Raw genomic sequence first — 21,693 nt, forward strand, 5'->3', positions numbered from 1 at the left:
GAGAAATTGACAAACGGCCCACCGGGCTCTCACAATACCTTAGTATCTGTGTCTGTATATGTAAGGTTTTTAAGAGAAGTTTTGAAATATATTTTTCGCCCGGGCAATGCCGGGTGCTTCCCGCTAGTATGTTATAAATACATTGGAGTGAATTTAATGCATTGCATGTTACAAACATTTTCCATGTCACAACACTGTCATCAGTAGTTTTTTTGTTCTTTAGAGTTTTAAGAATCACGTTTGAAGTTGTGTCAATGTAAACAAAAACACAGCAAACGTGTGGTGTAATATTGACGTATGTGCTATGAAGAAGGGCCATTGCCCAACATTTTGCTATTGATATGTTTTCCTTGAAAGGGACGAATGTGTATGTTTTGTCACTAGTGCTTGTGCATCGCTGCTAACACAGCGTCACCAACTGATCTGTTTAACATAGTAATTAATGGTGGGTCTCTTTCTTCCAGTGATCTTGATGCGGTGACCAACGTGAGCAGTGAACCCATCCCAAGAGCAGATGGGAGTCATGGTCTCTTGGTGCATCCACTGCCCCAGCCCTCTCCATCAGCAGACACTGACCTACAGGCACAGCCCTCTCCATCAGCAGATACTGACCTACCGGCACAGCCCTCTCCATCAGCAGACACTGATCTACAGGCACAGCCCTCTCCATCAGCAGACACTGATCTACAGGCACAGCCCTCTCCATCAGCAGACACTGACCTACAGGCACAGCCCTCTCCATCAGCAGACACTGACCTACAGGCACAGCCCTCTCCATCAGCAGACACTGACCTAGACGCACAGCCCTCTCCATCAGCAGACACTGACCTAGACGCACAGCCCTCTCCATCAGCAGACACTGACCTAGGCACACAGCTCTCCCCATCAGCAGACACTGATCTACAGGCACAGCCCTCTCCATCAGCAGACACTGACCTATAGGCACAGCCCTCTCCATCAGCAGACACTGACCTAGACGCACAGCCATCTCCATCAGCAGACACTGACCTAGACGCACAGCCCTCTCCACCAGCAGACACTGACCTAGGCACACAGCTCTCCCCATCAGCAGACACTGATCTACAGGCACAGCCCTCTCCATCAGCAGACACTGATCTACAGGCACAGCCCTCTCCATCAGCAGACACTGACCTACAGGCACAGCCCTCTCCATCAGCAGACACTGACCTAGACGCACAGCCCTCTCCATCAGCAGACACTGACCTAGACGCACAGCCCTCTCCATCAGCAGACACTGATCTACAGGCACAGCCCTCTCCATCAGCAGACACTGATCTACAGGCACAGCCCTCTCCATCAGCAGACACTGACCTACAGGCACAGCCCTCTCCATCAGCAGACACTGACCTACAGGCACAGCCCTCTCCATCAGCAGACACTGACCTACAGGCACAGCCCTCTCCATCAGCAGACACTGACCTATAGGCACAGCCCTCTCCATCAGCAGACACTGACCTAGACGCACAGCCATCTCCATCAGCAGACACTGACCTAGACGCACAGCCCTCTCCACCAGCAGACACTGACCTAGGCACACAGCTCTCCCCATCAGCAGACACTGATCTACAGGCACAGCCATCTCCATCAGCAGACACTGACCTAGACGCACAGCCCTCTCCACCAGCAGACACTGACCTAGGCACACAGCTCTCCCCATCAGCAGACACTGATCTACAGGCACAGCCCTCTCCATCAGCAGACACTGACCTACAGGCACAGCCCTCTCCATCAGCAGACACTGACCTAGACGCACAGCCCTCTCCATCAGCAGACACTGACCTAGACGCACAGCCCTCTCCATCAGCAGACACTGACCTAGGCACACAGCTCTCCCCATCAGCATACCCTTAGCTACAGGCACAGCCCACCCCATTACCAGACTTGTTTTGGAGATTGTGCCTTTTCTAGAAACATATCTGGACCTTGATGAACAGCTTACTCCATCAGTACACTTGGAGATGCAGTCTTCCTAGACGCATTCCCACATTTATAGTGACAGCCCTCTCCAGCAGCATTTCCATACCTACAGGCGCAGCCTTCTCCCAGAGCACACTCTGACCTGGAGATGTAATATTTTCTAGAAAACGTTTGGGGACCTCAAGGAACAATATAAACCAGGAGCTCACCTTAGTTTATAGATATCGCCTACTTTAACAACATCTTCATAGTTCATGGGACGTTTTAAGATCATTAACATTGCACTAGTGTCAGCTAATTGTCAGTACAGTGTTGTATATGTCGGATTATGAAATTTTGAGAAAAATAATACAAATTAATAAAATTTGGAGAAATGCGTAATTCGCGGAAATTATGCTAATGTATGTAATTATATGCATAAATTATTATAATCACGGAGATAATCGTATTAATTTATGCGAATGCTTGCAATTATGTTAATGTGTGCAGTTATGATAATTAGGCTTAGCTTCGTTATCCAGAGTTGTATCAATCAGGATAAAACGATTATCTTTGATTAAACATTTATTGATTATCTTAGTGTGTTTTATGTTATGTTAGGTCTCCAAAATCATATCTCAACGCAGGATACTGTTTTTATAAATAAGACAGTTTTGCATGGACTTGGAAAGAAACATTAGAAATACTTCTGTGTTAAACAATTTTAATTCTAAACAAAATATGACACGCTAAAATGCGACTCTCATGTTCGGAATTATCCACGGTACCATCAGGAAAATTTCTCTCAGTGAGCAACACTCTTAACCATCAAGGCTTGCGTTGTTTCTCTTTGGCAACCGCACATCTCATTAATTCCACCGCGTACCAAGCACATCCGGCGATAGGCAGAGTTTTAAAACAGGCATGTAACGATATTCATATGAAGGGCAATAAAAGCACTTATTATACCCCAAAGGCGAAGCATTCGTCAATAGATTCGTCGGCAATATTAAATTCGTTAATGAACTGTTTGAGACAATGGTGGGTGAGTGCTTGTGTTTGTGGGAGAGCGTATTCTGGCTCTGCTTTAATTAATTCTTAAGCGAGACTCTATGACAAAGGAACAGGTTTGACACGATATTCTCTCTCTGTAAACGTGTAGATTCATAATGAGGATTTCAAGAGTTTTAGTTTGCATCGACGAATCTATTGGTCGTTTATGCAATAAGAGAAAACGAAAAGAAAACTAAACAAAAACGCCTAATACTCCTATAACTGACGGATTCTTAATCACTGGATGGCCATGATTCCTCATGGCCAGCTAGTGTTCAAACTTTATAATTAGTCTTCTGATGATTGTCTAGGGTCGGTCCCATTGTGTGGTAGAGGTGGATTGTCTAGATTTGAAGCTTTCGTGACTGCAAGGATTCATATTCTTAGGTTTTGTCGGTAAAGTCACGTAGGTAAAGGTTTGTACACGAAGCCATACAAATATACAAACACAGACATAATTTCAACCGTGATGATGGTTACAAACTGAGTAATCATTGGAAAGATGTGAGTAACCATGCAAAAAAGATTTAACTACACTTATTTGGACCATCTTATTTGACAGACAACTATTACAGGTTACTGATAGACAGCCAGTTTTGTTTTACCAGGTTTAGCTTCTTTTTTCACACTTTTGTTATGTAGGCTAGGCGTAGTCACAAACCGCACCTCTCCATAATAAAGGCTCAGTTATTTTCTTGGTTCTTTCGGTAAAGTCACGTAGAAGGGAAGTAATAAAATAATAAAAATAAAACATAATACAATAATTCTCACGACGTTTCGGCCACAACGCAAGCAGCCGTCCTCAGGTGAAAACCAGGTCTGTCGAGGCGACAGCGTCTGAATGAAACAGCACACGAGCTTGGAGCATATATATAAGCTGGGCTGGAAGGGGGGGGAAGGGGCGCCTTGACAAAAGAATTTGCATATCAAGAGGAATTTAGCATATTTATGGGAAATGCAGGAATGTGATTAGTACTACATATGCCCGTGCATTATGCAGGACTAGCAGCATCAAAGGGAGGGGATATGGGAAATGCAGGAATGTGAATAGTACTAATTATGCCCGTGCATTATGCAGGATTAGCAGCATCAAAGGGAGGGATAGCATTAATAAAGGGAAGGAGTGTTAATAGTATGTAGCTGCAGTAACTAAAACCAACACGTAAACAACTAAAGTATAAACTACATAGTATCATCAGTATACTAACTATACTCTACAATAAGCTGAGTTACTAACAGTAAGTCATACATTACAATTCTACGTCGTAAAAATTATATAATATGCTTCCATCTAAACTTTATTCTCTTACATCACACGAGTCTACACCGTACTATATACTGACATAGACAAACCCAACATTAAATTATATACTGTATTGCTATAAACCTTATACATTGTAATATAACACGTATTGTTCTACCCACCCTAATGTATATCACACTGCTATATATTCACTATACATTTACGATACTATATATTACTTTGTACATTGTATTAAGTATATAAATGTTATACTATTTGTTATTATACACTGTACCATTGACCGTCGTGTGAAAGATACTAAGAGGAAGCAACGAAATATGTCAATGGGAGAGTATCTATACAAAGAATACAAAGAATCCATTCCCTGCGGAGAATACAATGCCAGTGAGTGGAACGCGGTCTGAAAGTCACCGTTAACGTGAACACAATCAGTTAACATCCGAAATGGTTTATTACGTCCTTCCAATGATTGCTAAGCCAGAATCCATCTTCTCGGTTGAAATTGTCTCTGTGTTTGTATATGTGGATCGCCTCATGAACGAATCTCTCATGGTAGCCAGATGGCTTGCAGAGAACCTCTGTCTTGGAGAAGTCAATATCATGTGAGCCCACTGAATTGTAACAGTGATCTGCCACGGCTGAGGTGTTTGTCCTACCGTGTTTCAGGTCTGCTTTATGTTCACGGATGCGGTCCGAGAAATGTCGTTTGGTTTCTCCAATGTAACTGCTACCACAGAGGCAACTTAGTTTGTAGACGCCAGGGTACTGTATGTCTGGAACCACATCTTTTACAGACGGGACCAGATCATATTGATATTGACTTCTCCAAGACAGAGGTTCTCTGCAAGCCATCTGGCTACCATGAGAGATTCGTTCATGAGGCAATCCACATATACAAACACAGAGACAATTTCAACCGAGAAGATGGATTCTGGCTTAGCAATCATTGGAAGGACATAATAAACCATTTTGGATCTTAACTGATTGTGTTCACGTTTACGGTGACTTTCAGACTGCGTTCCACTCACTGGCATTGTATTCTCCGCAGGGAATGAATTCTTTGTTTCACTACTCTCCCATTGACATATTTCGTTGCTTCATCTTAGTATCTTTCACACGACGGTCAATGGTACAGTGTATAATAACAAATAGTATAACATTTATATACTTAATACAATGTACAAAGTAATATATAGTATCGTAATTGTATAGTGAATATATAGCAGTGTGATATACATTAGGGTGGGTAGAACAATACGTGTTATATTACAATGTATAAGGTATAGGGTGGTTTATAGCAATACAGTATATAATTTAATGTTGGGTTTGTCTATGTCAGTATATAGTACGGTGTAGACTCGTGTGATGTAAGAGAATAAAGTTTAGATGGAAGCATATTATATAATTTTTACGACGTAGAATTGTAATGTATGACTTACTGTTAGTAACTCAGCTTATTGTAGAGTATAGTTAGTATACTGATGATACTATGTAGTTTATACTTTAGTTGTTTACGTGTTGGTTTTAGTTACTGCAGCTACATGCTATTAACACTCCTTCCCTTTATTAATGCTACCCCTCCCTTTGATGCTGCTAATCCTGCATAATGGACGGGCATAATTAGTACTATTCACATTCCTGCATTTCCCATATCCCCTCCCTTTGATGCTGCTAGTCCTGCATAATGCACGGGCATATGTAGTACTAATCACATTCCTGCATTTCCCATAAAAATGCTAAATTCCTCTTGATATGTAAATTATTTTGTCAAGGCACCCCTTCCCCCCCCCCCCCTTCCAGCCCAGCTTATATATATGCTCCAAGCTCGTGTGCTGTTTCATTCAGACGCTGTCGCCTCGACAGACCTGGTTTTCACCTGAGGACGGCTGCTTGTGTTGTGGCCGAAACGTCGTGAGAATTATTGTATTATGTTTTATTTTTATTATTTTATTACTTCCCTTCTACGTGACTTTACCGAAAGAACCAAGAAAATGAATCCTTGCAGTCACAAAAGCTTTAAATCGAAATTTAGCTCAGTCATTTGTTATGTAGTCTATTCGTAGTCTCAAGCCGCACCTTACCATAATAATAAAAAGTGGGCCGTTCCTGGCCCTTCCCCCCCTCAACCATTATATATACGGAGTGGTATCTCTTGTAATCTCTCATTTACTTGATAAAGCTGTCGTGGCTGTGACGGTTCCACCTGAAGACGGAAGCTTGTGTTGCCTCCGAAACGTCGTGATTTTTTATTTTGATTTTACTTTTATTAATTTTATTTTTTTACCTACGTGAGAATGTGGATTCTCTCTTAGATAAATTCTTGCATGCCCTGGGAATGTTGATGTGTGCGTGGGTATGCTTCCTTGGGTTTGTGAGTAGGAGAGGTGATACGAACGGCTCGGAGTTTTCCTCTCGCCCGCGTGGGGTTGCAGCCGCGACTTTCTCGGCTGGGAGATGAGCGGCATCGGCACGACGCTCGCCGTCGTGGTGCGCGATGATTCCGTTGTTGGATAGCGCGCAGCTCCTCCACTGCGATTTCCGCCCTTTTCTCCAAGTTGATTGCTTGTTGTCGCTCTGACGATAAACGACGCTCTCGTTCGTTGCTGGGTTGTCGTTGGGTGTCTTCGTTGGCTCGAGAATGATAACTGGAAGCTCCGTCAGTTTCACTCGCATCTCGGCAGCTCGGTGTAGCGATTCTTCTTAGGTGGTGCAGACCTCGGCTTGTCAATGCACGTCGCTACTCAGCGAGCATCGACATTCTGGGTGATGAGAGAGCTCCTCCGTTGGAGGTGATGAGCTGAGCTCCGATGAGCTGACGATCTTCGATGATCTTCGATGGTCTTCGATGGTGTCCGATGATGTGATGAGCTGAGATGATCGTGTCTGATATATATCTGGAAAAACCACTCAGCTTCTGCGATGTCTTCAAAAAACCGGACATCCTTTGTGGACACAGCTGCGTCCATGTGTGTCCGTGTGTGTGCGATTTATTTGAGGAATAAAGTTATTCAAGCGATGCAGCTGTCCGTAATAATTAACCTGGAAAGAGGGGGGGGGGGTTTCCTCGCGAAACGGCGTCACAGATGAGTCATCAGACTAAAACCAGACTGACGATTCGCGTTCGCACCGAGAATTACATAATCATAATCAACGTTTTTGGGTTTAGATTATGAATAATATTGGTCGCGAAAGCCTACGCGTTAAACAAATTATATAATCCCTTCCCTCCCTCTGGGCGTTATCCTTTGTCTCACACAGCTTTAAGTTGTTCGTTTTCGGTTTGGAAGTTAAAATGAGACTCACTTTTACTGCTTATAGTATTATTGTGATTTGATTGTGATTCAAGGTATGTTGTAGCCGTGTTCACGGTATTTCCATCGTGGTTTGATTTGTTTATGGGGAGATGTTATTTGCTCGTGTGTGCAAATCTTGCTATCCGTGCTGCGGGAAGACAAAGGCGGTCGGGCTCCCTCTCTACAGAGCACACTGTAGTCCTGCACCCCGGCTTGTGCGTGTGTCTTTAATCAGAGTGAGGATCAATAATGTTCCCCCATTTTGTCGCTAAGTTTCGGATTTTCGTTATTAGGGGGAACATGAAAGGTTCATCAAAGCGAGGCCTCTGTCCTCTTTTATCGGGGGGGGGGGGGGGTATACGTGTGTGTTCTTTATTCTTATTGAGACATCTGTTCAATTTCCTTTCTCAAGCCGTTCCTTGTCCGTGGACACCGATTCCCAACTTGCAATAAAACCTTTTATGAGGGCCATTTCCCTGCTTTGGTGTGCTCGCTGCACCGTCCCTCTCGGGAAGACAAAGACGGCTGTGAGGCCACCTTCCTATGGAGTATGTTACATATTGGTTAGGTATGACAGACTCATTTCGCCCTTAACTCTTCTAGGAGATCCTTGGTCTAATTTCATACTTATTATTTGGTTTGTGTTTATTCAAGGTTTGTGACTTAGCCTGTTATTACCACGTATTTCATTGGGTTTCACTAATCTTCGTTCCACTGCATGTATTGTGGGTTCTCTGGCTATTTGTTCTTGAGTTATTATTGTTATCTGATATCCCGGGCTAGGGAATTTGTTTTGGCTTAGGAGCGACCCTGACTGCCATAATTATTCTTTGATGCTTCGGTCAGGTCGCGTAGAAGATTATTAAAGGTAAATAATATCAGTATTGAATTAACAAATGAGGACTCACGACCCCCTGGTGCAGACTGTAGTCTGGTTTTCAATTGGAGTGAGGATGAGGATAGATAATGTTTGCTTAATCTTTATGGCTAAGTTGGTAACTTTGTTGAACTAATATGGCTCAAAACCTGTCTGTTTCCTTTCCCTGTTGCCAATTTTTGAACTTTTAACCGTTACAAAAAATATAATTATATATGTCTCGTGGCGCTTACTGCTTGTATTGTGAGGGGGCCTTTTGAAGTGTGGGTATTGTTTTAACACCATTTGCGATTTCCCCCCCCCCCCTCTTGCTCTGTGTGTATAGGGTAGGGGTTTATGACCATTTATGGTTCATCTCCTACTCTCTGGCCTTTTGAGGCGAGGCGTGTGACCAGATGCTCGTGGAAGTGGGGAAATTGGTGTTTTGCACTTCCTTTGTTTGCTACCAAGTTTCCCCCGGTATCTAAAAATATATATATATTATTGGCAGAATTATTCTTAATATACATTTTTCGAAAAAGGGGCATATGCACAGCAGTCCGCCCTTTTAAAAATGGTCAGTGATCAATTGTCCACTTGCTATTTTTAAACAAAATAAATGCCCCTTTTTTTGTTATGAACCCATCAGCCGCCCTCGTGTTTCGGCTGTTATTCTTTACAACGCGTGCGTCGTATCACAAACTTAGCATGGTTACATTTGAAATGAGCAAAGAAAAGAAAGACAAAATGTTAAACATCGAGGCAACAAGTTACCTCGGTTCCTATCCATCATAACTACTGTGATTTTTTTCCTGGGAAATGCTAGGTAGCGGTTTCGAACGCATTTATGCGTTATTTTCCTCATGTTACCTCCTTGCCATATTTTTACCAAGTTATTACCGTCTAGTTTTCCACTTTTGGTTTTATTTTGACATGCTGCTTTCCACGCAAAGTCCTTCAGACTTGGTTCGTCTATGGCCTTTTCATGACCATTAACAATATTCTCAGGGCCGGATATTTTAGAGTAACCCTTTACTCTTTCATGCAACCTCTCAACATCATTAACCTGGTTCGTAGTGCTTATCGCTTTGATTATTCGTTCACGGTTTGCTGGTTCGTTTTTGTAATTTCTCATGTCACTCTCTCGCGTCGTGGGAGTGTGTGGTGTAAAATTGTGCTGCACATAACCAGAATTCGTGCACACAACCAACGTTTGCACTCCGTTGTCAGTTGCAATTGCACTCTCTATGATTATAGGCACGTTCGCAGAGCCAGTGTGTCGATTAAATTCCGTGCCTCGTGGTGTTGCCCTTTTTGTGTTTACGAGTGTGTTGGATTTCAACACAATTCCCGATACGTCATGGACATTCGTATATCTTTCATTCAAAGGCTCACGCCTGCATTCCTCAGGGCGTGTCTCTGTGTTCCATTCTCCTGCATCCTTATCGCGCGATCTTGCGACATGCTGGGCAGCTTTTCCTTTTACCGGGCGATCCGGTTTTTCTCTTTGTCTGTTATCTACTGGTCGATCACACTTCAATGCAGTCCTGTTTTTGCGTTCGATCAGCGCGTCATTTACGGGAGCAATGCTTGCGTTTTCTACCGCATCGTCCGCATTTAATGTTTCTGATCGTGGCGGTATTTGCTCGCCCTGTCACTCGCAGCCTGCTTGCTTTCTCCAATGGGGCCGTGATTTGGCTTCAACTCAGCTGGTGGGGCGCTCATGGGCAGCTCGTTCTCAATTAATGTGGGTGGTTCATCACGTGTTTGTGCCGCATTTTGTGTCTCATTTAAGCCAATTTGTTTTTCTTTATTATCTGTTTCTTTATTCCCTCCTGGTATAGCCAGTGGGGGAATCGGTCGGAAGGGGACCGTTTGTGTTTGATCTCCCATCCTGCGATTCTCATGAATGGTTGGCTTTGTGCCTCTACAATATGTGTGCCACCCTCCCGCTAGATGGTTATCTCGCCATCTGTGTGTGTACTTTTGACCTTGCGTGTGTCGTGGCATGGGGTGCTGATATGGTTCTGCTCTTGACCTCCACATCCTGCGATTCTCGTATATATTAATATTGAGTGAATATAAAATGTACATAAAAAATAAGAAAACGCTGACCGAGTACGTGGATGACCAAGGCAACGGGTTCACTACTTGCATCAGTCTGCCAAATTATTTGAGAAATCAAATGTGTTATGTAAACAAATGTGTGTTCCAATAGGAGGTTGTAATCCACAGACACGGTCGTGTGCGTAAAGACTGCCAGTAAACTAAAATTAGCGGGTTAAATGTAACCCTTGAACTAATTTGTGTTGTGTTTGGTTTGAAAAGAAGTGGTGGTTGTGTAATAATCATTGTGATTGATGTGGTACGCTAAATCTCATGGTGAAACGCGTTCATGTCCTTTTGAAAGTTTCTTCACAGCAATAAGATGAACAAATTGACCCATTTATGGATCGTTATTTGCAGTTATTGCTTCAATAATGGATGTCTACAATGAGCAGCTTGTAATGAGCGTCGGGAAAAAACGGATGACTTCTGGACACACATGGAATGGGATTTTTTTAACACTTTAGCAGATGGGACATTCCTCTGATGATACTGTCCCAAACTGGCAGGGTGACTGGGCCGTCTAGACACAAGACGGCCCAGTCACCCCCCATAATGGTGTGCGATGTAAATGTACGTGAGTTTTTAAAACCATAATTACAGAAGGTATTGTACAACAGCACTTGCCATAAACCATTTTATCTCATTGCAGTCTATTGGTCGAATGGAAATGTAAGCTGCGTGGGTGAATTACGTCGCAAGCACTAAGTCTTGGGTTGTTTGGGCTCTGTTCCAGCAGAAGGCGCTCGACCATTCACACGCGGCTGGATTTGCTATGATAATAGATGTCGGAGTTTACAGGATTATTATGATTAGAGGGAAACCTGGCCAACATTGTATTCTACTGGGAAGTTCTCGTGACCAGCGACTGTAGACCAGACAAGGTGCTCGGCCAACATGCCACAATAACCCAGCAGCCAGTCAACCAAAACTAAATTTGTGCAAAGCTCACCTCTCAAAACAAGTACATTATTGGTACCAGCGTTACCCTCTACACTGCAGAGCACACTCGTGAGACTTTACCTCACTGCGCCAAGCCAGTGCCAGCGGATGTACGAGTGGTGCAGAACAGGAGCTCATGGCTCTGGCCATGGTTGTAGCAGCACCACCAATCGTCACCTCGGACCGCAGGCGCCCTCTGAGGGCTCGTCCCTCATGCCACAGCTGCAGCACCGTGCGGGCCACGTCTGTCTGTGTGCATGGGGCCGTCGGGGCGATGCGGAATCGTGCTGAGTGTAAGAGCGTGCCTGCTGCCCGTGTCATTGGCCGTCATTGTCAGCCGACATGACGAGTGGCCCATGATGGGTTTTGTATTTTTTTATTTTACTGCTAATTTAGGGATATACACGGATACGTTTAACATATGTGTAATAAACGACTGGACCACGATGTCTGGCTCAGTGTCCTTTATTATTCGGTTCGTGCTGTACACCCACACGGCTGTCTTTACTCTGTAGCTTCTCCACGGTGCTGACTCCAATGTCGGCCCGATCCACAACAGCAGCTCCGCTGCTGTTTCTCCCACACAGCCCCCCTTGGCTGTACTCGCTGCTGCTCTTCTCCCTCCGCAGCTCTCACAGCTTCTTGCTCTCTCTCTCTCTCTCTGCAGCTCCTCCTGGCAGCCACACCGCTGCCTCTAACAAGCAGCCCCCTCTCTCTCTCTCTCCGCAGCTCCTCCTAGCAGCCACACCGCTGCCTCTAACACGCAGCCCTCCTGGCTGTCTCCTCCCCAGCTGCACACCACTCCGCAGCTTCCTCTTATCTTCGGGGTTGGCTCCCGATGGCCGTCGGCGCCCCCCCCCTCTCCACACTTGCCCGCGTGGCCTCACTCTTTTCCGCTCACACCCCGACTACCTTCCCCTTCCGGTTTACCCGCTTAAGGACCCGAACCTTCCCCCCACGTCACATGACTCCACCCCCCGTGACGTCACATCCGGAAGGTCGCTTACGCCCGCATTACACCACCCTCCCCCGTAGAAAAATCCCAGCCGACCTCGGCTGACCAATAGCAAATCGTAATGCGGCGAACCGAGCTTCCCCCCCTAAAGGACACTAAGCATACAATGTAACAGCAAGAACAACAACAACGACGCAATTAACATCAACGAACGTACAAAAAGCATGCAATAAATACAACTGTAAGAAAAAAATAACAAGACAACAACAATCAACGAAACGTAAGCGATTTGGAACGTGTGCGGGTCGCCGGCCCGTCCCGGACGGTCGGCGGCCCACTCGCAGAACGGGAACGCGATGAAAGTCGAGGAATGACAGGGGGTAATCCCCCTGTCGCAGCTGGAAGTCCACCGCCGTCCCGTGTCCCTAAAGAGTTAGTCTTGGGCTTGTCCTGTGACCGTGCCCACAGCTGGGTCGGAAGGGCTGCAGGGCTCGAAGGTCCCGCAGACCTGGCAGGCGTCCTCCGAGCAGGGCCCCTCGTCCCCCGCAATGTCACGGCCGGCCTGTCTGGAACAGGTACGACAGGCTCTCGAGCAAGATCAGTGGACGCAGGCAGGGGAGAGTCGGCAGCAACAGACCCCGGCAAGGCAACATTGGGGGATGACGCATCATGTAAGGGAGCAACATATGGTTTCAAGCGCGACGTATGCACAACCCAGCGACGAGACCCAATCTGGACGCGTGCTGACTGTGGGTTGGGAACCGCAATGAGGCGTACGGGACCATGCCAGGGTTTGTGCAATTTCGGCGAGGTCCCCGGACGTACCTGTGGACAATGAAGCCAGGCTAGGTCCCCAACCTTCCAAGGGCACTCCCCCTCAGACCGTCGCGCATATCGCTCGTTCCGGGCCTGGGCTTTGGCCGTAGCCACGCGGGCATTCTCCCGCGCCTCCGTGACTCGGCGAACCGTGTCCTGAATGTATTCAGGAAGTGGTTTACGAGGTCCCTTCACCCCAGTTCCCAATTGCACATCCACCGGCGGCACGTTTTCCCGACCATACATAAGGTAAAACGGCGAATATCCTGTAGCCGCATGAGGCGTCATCCTGTACGCCGAAAGCACCCCGGGGATGTGCAGATCCCAATCTGATTGTTGTTCACTCACGGTATGGCAAAGCATGGCAGACAATGTCCTGTTCAGCCGTTCAACCATACCATCCGTCTGCGGATGGTATGGGGATGTCCGTACTTTCTTAGTCCCAAGGCCCGCGCACACTTCCGCCAATAATTTAGAAGAGAAATTCCTGCCCTGGTCCGTGAGGAGTCTCTCAGGCGCCCCCTTATCCATAATATACCCAAACAAAAAGGCGTCGGTAATGGCCGCGGCCGACTGATCGGGCAATGGCCAGGCCATCGGCCAACGGGAGAGGTACTCAACCCCTACCAGCAAATATTTATTACCCCTCGCCGATGGTGGAAAAGGTCCCAATATGTCCAGTGCCACCAATTCATTGACTCGAGACACCTGAATCGACTGGAGAGGCGGCACGTAAGGATGTTTCGGCGGCTTACGTTGTGCACACGCAGGGCACGCGCGCACGTGCCCTACGACATCTGTCGCCATGCCGTGCCAAAAATAATGACGTTGCAACGTCAACAAGGTCTTCTGCACCCCTAAATGTAAGAGAGTGTCACAATGGAGGGTTCTAATCAACTCGAACCGCAAGGACGTTGGTACCACCAGGCGCCAACGTTCCTGGAATCCCTCCCGCCACATAAGCAGACCATCTCGGAGAGCGGTTTGCGGCCCCACAGCCGTACTCGGACTCCCATTGTCCTTAGCAGACCGCTTCCGCAAGGACACCAATGACTCATCCATCATCTGTTCCCGGATCCAGACAGACCGCGGCAGATTCAAAACCCCGTCAGCCGGTCCCGGTTCCATCGGAGTGTCCGACTTCTCGACGGCCAACGTGAGCGGCTGAGGGGGGTTTGGAATCGGCGAACACCTATGCGTCCCCGACTCACATTTACAAGGGGCGCGCCGCGGTAATCTGGAAAGTGCGTCAGCGTTCGCATGGCGCACTCCCTTCCGATGTTGAATTTGGAAGGAAAATTCCTGTAGCGTGTCCAACCAACGTGCCAACTGTCCGGATGGCTGGTCAATTTTAAGGGCATATTGCAAGGCCGCATGATCCGTACGCACAATAAAAGAACGACCGTAGAGGTATGGTCGAAATTGCCGTAGGAAAAAAACAACCGCCAATAGTTCTCTGCGAGTGACACAGTAGCGGGTTTCCGCAGGAGACAAGACTCGGCTACCATACGCCACGACACGCTCTACACCCCCTTTAGACTGTGATAACACCGCCCCAATACCTGTGTCACTCGCGTCCGTATCAAGAATGAATGGGTGATCGAAATCGGGATAATCCAATGTTGGGGCCGTGGCCAATAGATCACGCAGACTCCAAAAGGCCGCCTCCTCCGGCTGTCCCCAAACAAACTTCCGTCCTTTACCCGTAAGGAGATGCAAAGGCCTCGCAATCGTCGCAAAACCCGGCACGAATCTTCGGTAATACGAGGCAAATCCCAAAAACCGCCGAACATCCCCCACGGTGGCCGGAGTCGGCCAATCCCGGACGCACGCCGTCTTTTCCGGATCCGTGGACACTCCCTCAGCGCTCACAATGTGCCCCAAATAGCGGACGGACCGTTGCAGTAGGTGACATTTCTTTGGTTTGAATTTCAATTTGGCAGAACGCATCCTCGTGAACACTGTCTCCAGCCGCGTCAAATGCTCATCAAATGTGCGGCTGAAGACAATGATATCGTCCAAATATATAAGACATGTCTCCCACTGCAACCCCGTCAAAACGAGCTCCATCAATCTTTGAAATGTAGCAGGGGCCGCATTCAATCCCATCGGGAGACAGTTGAATTGAAATAACCCCTGCGGCGTACGGAATGCGGTTTTCTCCCGTGAGGACTCGTCAAGGGGAAGCTGCCAAAATCCCGAAGAGAGGTCCAGTGTGGAAAAGAACTTAGCCCCCGACAATGCGTCGAGGGAGTCATCCATACGCGGCAGGGGGTACGCATCTGCCACCGATATCTTATTCAATTTGCGGAAATCAACACAAAATCGCAATTTGCCATCCTTCTTCTTAACCAAGACGACTGGAGCGCCCCATGGGCTGTTAGATGGCGATATAATGTCCGCAGCCAACATGTCTTCCACTGCCCCCCGTACGTGTTCTCGCTCCGCAGGACTCATCCGATGCGAATTTAATCGAATAGGGGCAGCATCGCCCGTCTCAATGTGATGGTAAAGCAAGGAAGTGCGGCCCAAATCCAAATCATCGGAGCTGAACACATCGGAATATGTCAACAACAATTTACGCAGCGCACCACGTTGCTCCATGGACAGGGAAGAATTTTCGTCACATAAATGAGCAACCCAACGATCATCCGAACTCCTTGGCTCGGAAACCCCAGCAACAACTCCCCGGCTATGTGGACAATCATGGGTCGCAAACGCCGTAGTGGCATGTGCCACAACCGTACTGGCCGGGACATGGACGTTTTCTCCCCCCGCATTAAGCACCTGTAAAAACGGTAATTGATCCGGCCGGACGATGGTCTGTGCCCCCACTAACGCCAACCCGGTTGTTATCGTGGCGGACGGTGACAACAAGACCCCTACTGCTCCTAGCCGATCAGGCAGGGGCTTCCGATACCGCAAGGGTATAAGCATCTGTGTACCAGGTGGGATGTCCACAGATGCGACGGACAGCGCCTGCACTTGTACGGCCGAAGCAGGTCGCCCCCAGGGCGACGGCAGAAACGAGATTTGACGGCCCCCCGGCAGTTCAATACAATTCTCATTGATTTTGATCAAAATGGGCATCTTAGCCAAAAAATCGGTGCCTAACAAACAAGGAACCGCCAAAGATCTCGATATCAACACAACACCCGAGGCCGACACATCCCCAATAGATATCTTAGCATCCACCTGACCCACGATACCCATGCTACCCCCGTTCGCAGCGACGCACGACCCATAAACCGGACGCACAGCCCCCGACGGAATGCCCAACAGATGGAAAATGACATCCGATATAATAGTCGCAGACGCCCCCGAGTCAACCAAAATGCGCACGTCCACACCTTGTATGGACCCCGGTACAGTGGACGAACCCGTAGCAGCCGCGACAACTCTCCGTGCCAATTTGCGCCACTGCGTAACTGAATGAAAAGGCCCCGTCGATGGCCTTTCTTTAACAACAACAATAGGATCGCGCAACACAGGTGGTGAGTGAGGTGGAAAGCCTTGCCGAGTGTCTGGTGCGTGCCGACATGCCTGTTTCGGAGGATCTTTAGCCGACTTGACCGGTGCCGAGGCCTCCTGCTGCGGCGGAGCCGGGAAGCGGGCCCAGCAGTCTCTGGCGTAGTGGCCCCTACGCCCGCAGCGGAAACATTCGGCCTCGTTGCGCCGAAGCGCAGGCCTCGCCTCCTGACGGCCCCGTTCTGGTAGCACCGCGCGCGGTCTCGGCCCGCCGCGTCCCGTCCATGGAGCGGAGGCGGCCGTCAGTTGTTGAGGGCCCCGGTCATCCGGAACATAGACGGCCTGCGCAGGGTTCCACCCCAGCGCCTCCCCTTCTTTGACGGGCCCCCCCGTCCACGCCGTCACTTGTTTCCAGCGACGGAGGTTGAATTGCGCATCGAGACACTTAGCAGCCATCCGGGAAGTTAGCTTCTCATGCCCACACACAGGCATGGGGATCCCTAGATCCCGAGACAGCTCCAACATTTTCCCTAATATGAGAGGCTCAAGCAGGTCCTGTGGCGTCTCAGGATAAGCTGCCATGGCCAGCTCCAACACCGCACCCCTGAACGCCACGGGCGACTCCTCTGGTGCTCGTTGTCGTTGAGCGAATCGCCGATGCGCATCATCTGGTGGCTCATAAGCATCGGCCATTTCTTGAAAAACACCACATAAAGTTGCCTTCTTATCGGTCGCTATGGAACGGAAGAATCGGACAGATTCGTCGTCCAGGAGAGTCGGCAACACCTCCAAAGCCTCCGCATCGGTCCATCTTGCTGTGCGTACCGCCGCCAAGAAGCGGCAGGCGAACGCGCTCCAGTCCCCACCGACGGAAAATTCTTTAACCGTTGTAAGGTGGCGACTCCGACTCCTCTTCCCGCCGTCTTCCAATGGTGGTGGTTGTGATGGCAAATTCAAAATGGCGTCGGCCCGCGGCGTGGCCAAGATGGCGGTTTGGCGCCACGGAGCGCGCAAAATGGCGGCCTCTTGCCGCGTGGGCAATGGCGGCGGCAGGACAGGCAACGTGGCGGCCCGCGGAGCACCACTTGCATCATCCATCGTCCCTGGCGCGACGAGATGGCATAGATGCGCCAGGACGTCCTTAAGTGCCTCCAGTTGTACCGCCATCGCTTGCCATCGTTGATCCGCGTCTGATGATGTCGACGGACCCGCCACCGCGCCAACATCCTCCACTCCCGTTCCCGTGGTCGCCTCAGCCGGGCTCTCCTCCACCACCCCAACAGGATCCGTGGTTGGGGGGAGTTCGTCGTCGTCGGACGAAGAAGCCGATGCAGGCGCCGGATTAACTTTCTTCCTCACTTGTTTCGACATGCCGTTGCACTTCCGACACCAGTGTAATAAACGACTGGACCACGATGTCTGGCTCAGTGTCCTTTATTATTCGGTTCGTGCTGTACACCCACACGGCTGTCTTTACTCTGTAGCTTCTCCACGGTGCTGACTCCAATGTCGGCCCGATCCACAACAGCAGCTCCGCTGCTGTTTCTCCCACACAGCCCCCCTTGGCTGTACTCGCTGCTGCTCTTCTCCCTCCGCAGCTCTCACAGCTTCTTGCTCTCTCTCTCTCTCTCTGCAGCTCCTCCTGGCAGCCACACCGCTGCCTCTAACAAGCAGCCCCCTCTCTCTCTCTCTCCGCAGCTCCTCCTGGCAGCCACACCGCTGCCTCTAACACGCAGCCCTCCTGGCTGTCTCCTCCCCAGCTGCACACCACTCCGCAGCTTCCTCTTATCTTCGGGGTTGGCTCCCGATGGCCGTCGGCGCCCCCCCCTCTCCACACTTGCCCGCGTGGCCTCACTCTTTTCCGCTCACACCCCGACTACCTTCCCCTTCCGGTTTACCCGCTTAAGGACCCGAACCTTCCCCCCACGTCACATGACTCCACCCCCCGTGACGTCACATCCGGAAGGTCGCTTACGCCCGCATTACATATGTACGGGAATATGAATATATTAGTGCTTACCTCCAATGGGCGTGTGACAATTGCAGAGGTCCCAGTAAACCTTACAGTAAACCTTACTGGGACCTCTGCAAGCCGTCCGATTAAGCTGCGCCCTTGTATAGGTGTGTGCCTTGCTCTTTATCACTCTGTGCTTGGTGCCCTTGAACTGATCGGAGCCGTATGAGTGAGGGACTCACCTGCAGGTGGTGTACTCGCTTGTGGCGCAATCTGGGTAAAGGAGGAACTTGCCTACAGGTGGTGTACTCAGGGCGCTCACCTGCAGGTGTACTCGGGGCTCTGGGTAAAGGAGGGACTCACCTGCAGGTGTAGTCAAAACTCTGGGTAAAGTACTCACCTGGCATGTGTTGTGATTTAAGGATTTTAACATATTGCATGTTTTATAATTTGTGCACAGGCAACTTTAGCTAATTATGTTTATTTTCTGGATTGTAATTCTTCACGTGAATTTCAAGTGTGTGTTTTGGCCGAATCACTTCTAGAGGTTATGCAGGTTAACATAGTTATGGTAGATCAAGTTAACATCGCTGGAATGTCTCTTTTCTAACTCGCTACGAATTACTTTGCAGCGACAACTTTTGCAGTGGGTTAGATTCCTTACAACCAAAATAAACAACTACATTTGAAATATATTTATAACGGCTACACGTAAGAATGTAGAGTAGCACAAGATAATATCAATGCTTCATTGATCAGATGTGAGCTCATTGAGATAACGAATGTCTCGTGAGCCTGGAAGAAAGTCGCTCCATCACAAGGAGTAGGACAAAGGGACAAACACGCGAGACAAAGGAGGTCAATGTCTGCAGATCCTCTACGATGTATAACTCGCACCACCACCACCACTGTGTTACTACTCAGGGATTGTAATGGGGGATATCTGTATGCTGGCATTGTATATTTGTTATCAAAGTATTAATAAACTGCTGAAAGTGGGGGCGGCAGCATTGTGATGTGTTGGGTTCCAGTGTTCAAGGGCTGGCTGCATGCACGGGCGTGTTTTAGTTTGTCACTTTCGCCGACACCAGTTCCTTAGGTCGTCAACCATTTACCATCCTTCAGTTCCTGTGAAGGCAATCACAAGCACCACTGCAATCCGTTGCTTATGAGCAGCGACCATGCACCCCGACTCCCGACCTCCATCCCTGGATTCCCCGACCCTGCACCCCATAAAGCCACCACTCTTGTCGGCAGGGCGACCACTGCGAGAGGCACTCGCCCAGAGGCTACACAGGCGCATCCCTCTGTTGTGGTGGGGTTTGTCATCATTGATAGAACATGTTGCATTTGAATGACTGTTCCCTTTAAGAGAGTGCTCGCAGGATCCCAATATTGTAGCATGTGTAGTGGGTTCTCAGTGAGTCAGACGACGTAGTTGAGGCACACTCTTTTATTTAACCAAAAGCCGTAACAATACTTGAAGGGGTAACGGCCCCTTCACCCGTACTCAATGGGAAACTCCCCTAGCACTATTCCCTGACTGTCCTATTCCCAGTCCTCCGCTATGAGTGCTAGGGGAGGCTATCTGATCCGGCCCTGGTCAAGCACGGATCCCGGCACCCAGCTAACCAGACCGTGCTCTTACAAGAGCAGCGGCCCTGGAGCTCTTGGGGCCGCGCCACTGGCTTGCCCTGCTCAGCCCTGACAAGGACAGCGAGCCAGGGGAGTCCCAGGGCCTATTCTGCCGGTCTTCAGTCTTCTCTGGTAAGCTTCTAACACTGGCCCCGAGCCCTCTGGCTCCCCGCCTTTTATAGGAATCCTCTCCGAGGGGTGGGGCTATGGGGGATCACAGCGCCACCCATGGCCCCCCAGGGTTAACCGATGCGAACGTGGATGTAGACACCCGTGTGTGGGTGCAGACACCCTTGTGTTTCTGTCCGCCTTTCTCCCCGTAACAACCCCTACACATGTATGGACTCCCAGAGGCATAGAACAGCAGCGGATATTAATGACTGTAATATACTGATGAGTCCTAGTGAGGACGAAACTATTCTACAGCTCGCAGTTGCGATGGGCGCATTTGTATCTCTTAGTTGGAGGCCTAAACATGAATACGGCCACGCATCGATCTCTTGAGCTGGTGGTCTGGACAAGGCTGAGAGCATTGTGCGTGCACTGCGGTGGTCACCTGACCCGCGTGCAAGGCACCATGGGAGTCGTGCCCTGGTGCTGTTGCTCCGCGTGTCGCTGTCGCGCTGTTTACACACGAGGGGGGCTCGTGCGCCTGGCTTCATCCTCGCTATTCGCGTCTCCGCGTGGCCTCAAAGTGCACCGAACCTGGCACAGGCTCCGTAGTGACGTCACTCCTTAATGGGACATCGCAAACTTTTCCGTGGACCAAGCAGCCCCCCACCCTGGTGACAAAACCCATTCACTGCTCTCTCAACACCAGTAGTGCAACATTATTAATATTTCCGGTATATAAAAACAAGTTTTTTTAAACGCAGCTGTGTACTTTTTGGCATTTAGATCTTAGGGTTAGAGGGTAGTTTAATGAGGGTAGTTTACGTAACTTAGATTTGTTTTAAAATATCACGAGTACAATAGAGGGTACTTCATAGAAATGTAAACACTTCTGCGAATTTGCAACAATACCACAATAAACGTGCATCTCTGGAGACCACCTGGAGAAGATTCCAGGCACGTGTTGACAATGATGGCGAACAAGTGGAGACTCTTTGACTTTGTGAAGCGATTAACATTACATTTGTTATCATGTTACAGGGTATTATTATTATCCGTTCTTTTCCAATTAAAACGATAGTCCCATACAAGTGTTACCATTTTGTTTGAAGCACCCTGTATATTAATCGATGTACGAAACAAGGCGCGTATCGTCTACGTTGCCACGAACCCGCATTGGCATCGCAGCCCGTGGAGCAGCTGGAGGGGCGCGGCTGAGGCGGAGTTGTGGGCGTCACCGCGCGCCGCGTCACTGCCTCGCAGCCAACGAGTGACGGAGCGCAGCCCACAGGAGGCGGGGCTGTAACACAGGCCCCGCCCCTA

General features: G+C 48.9%; 1 protein-coding gene across 1 annotated transcript in view; it reads right to left on the reverse strand.

The window, feature by feature from the left end:
* LOC144947785 (uncharacterized) overlaps positions 1 to 16,396 on the reverse strand; it is a 131,475-nt gene extending 115,079 nt beyond the window's left edge. The window contains exons 1-2 of the mRNA XM_078877142.1: positions 14,994 to 16,396; positions 11,609 to 11,680 (exon numbers count right to left, since the gene is read on the reverse strand). Coding sequence (XP_078733268.1) covers positions 11,609 to 11,680; positions 14,994 to 16,292 — 1,371 coding nt within the window. The 5' untranslated portion in view covers positions 16,293 to 16,396. The remainder of the gene's footprint in view (positions 1 to 11,608; positions 11,681 to 14,993) is intronic.
* Between the last annotated feature and the right edge of the window lie 5,297 nt (positions 16,397 to 21,693).

Source organism: Lampetra fluviatilis, chromosome 3, assembly GCF_964198595.1.
Source record: "Lampetra fluviatilis chromosome 3, kcLamFluv1.1, whole genome shotgun sequence".
NCBI classification, from domain to species: Eukaryota; Metazoa; Chordata; class Hyperoartia; order Petromyzontiformes; family Petromyzontidae; genus Lampetra; species Lampetra fluviatilis.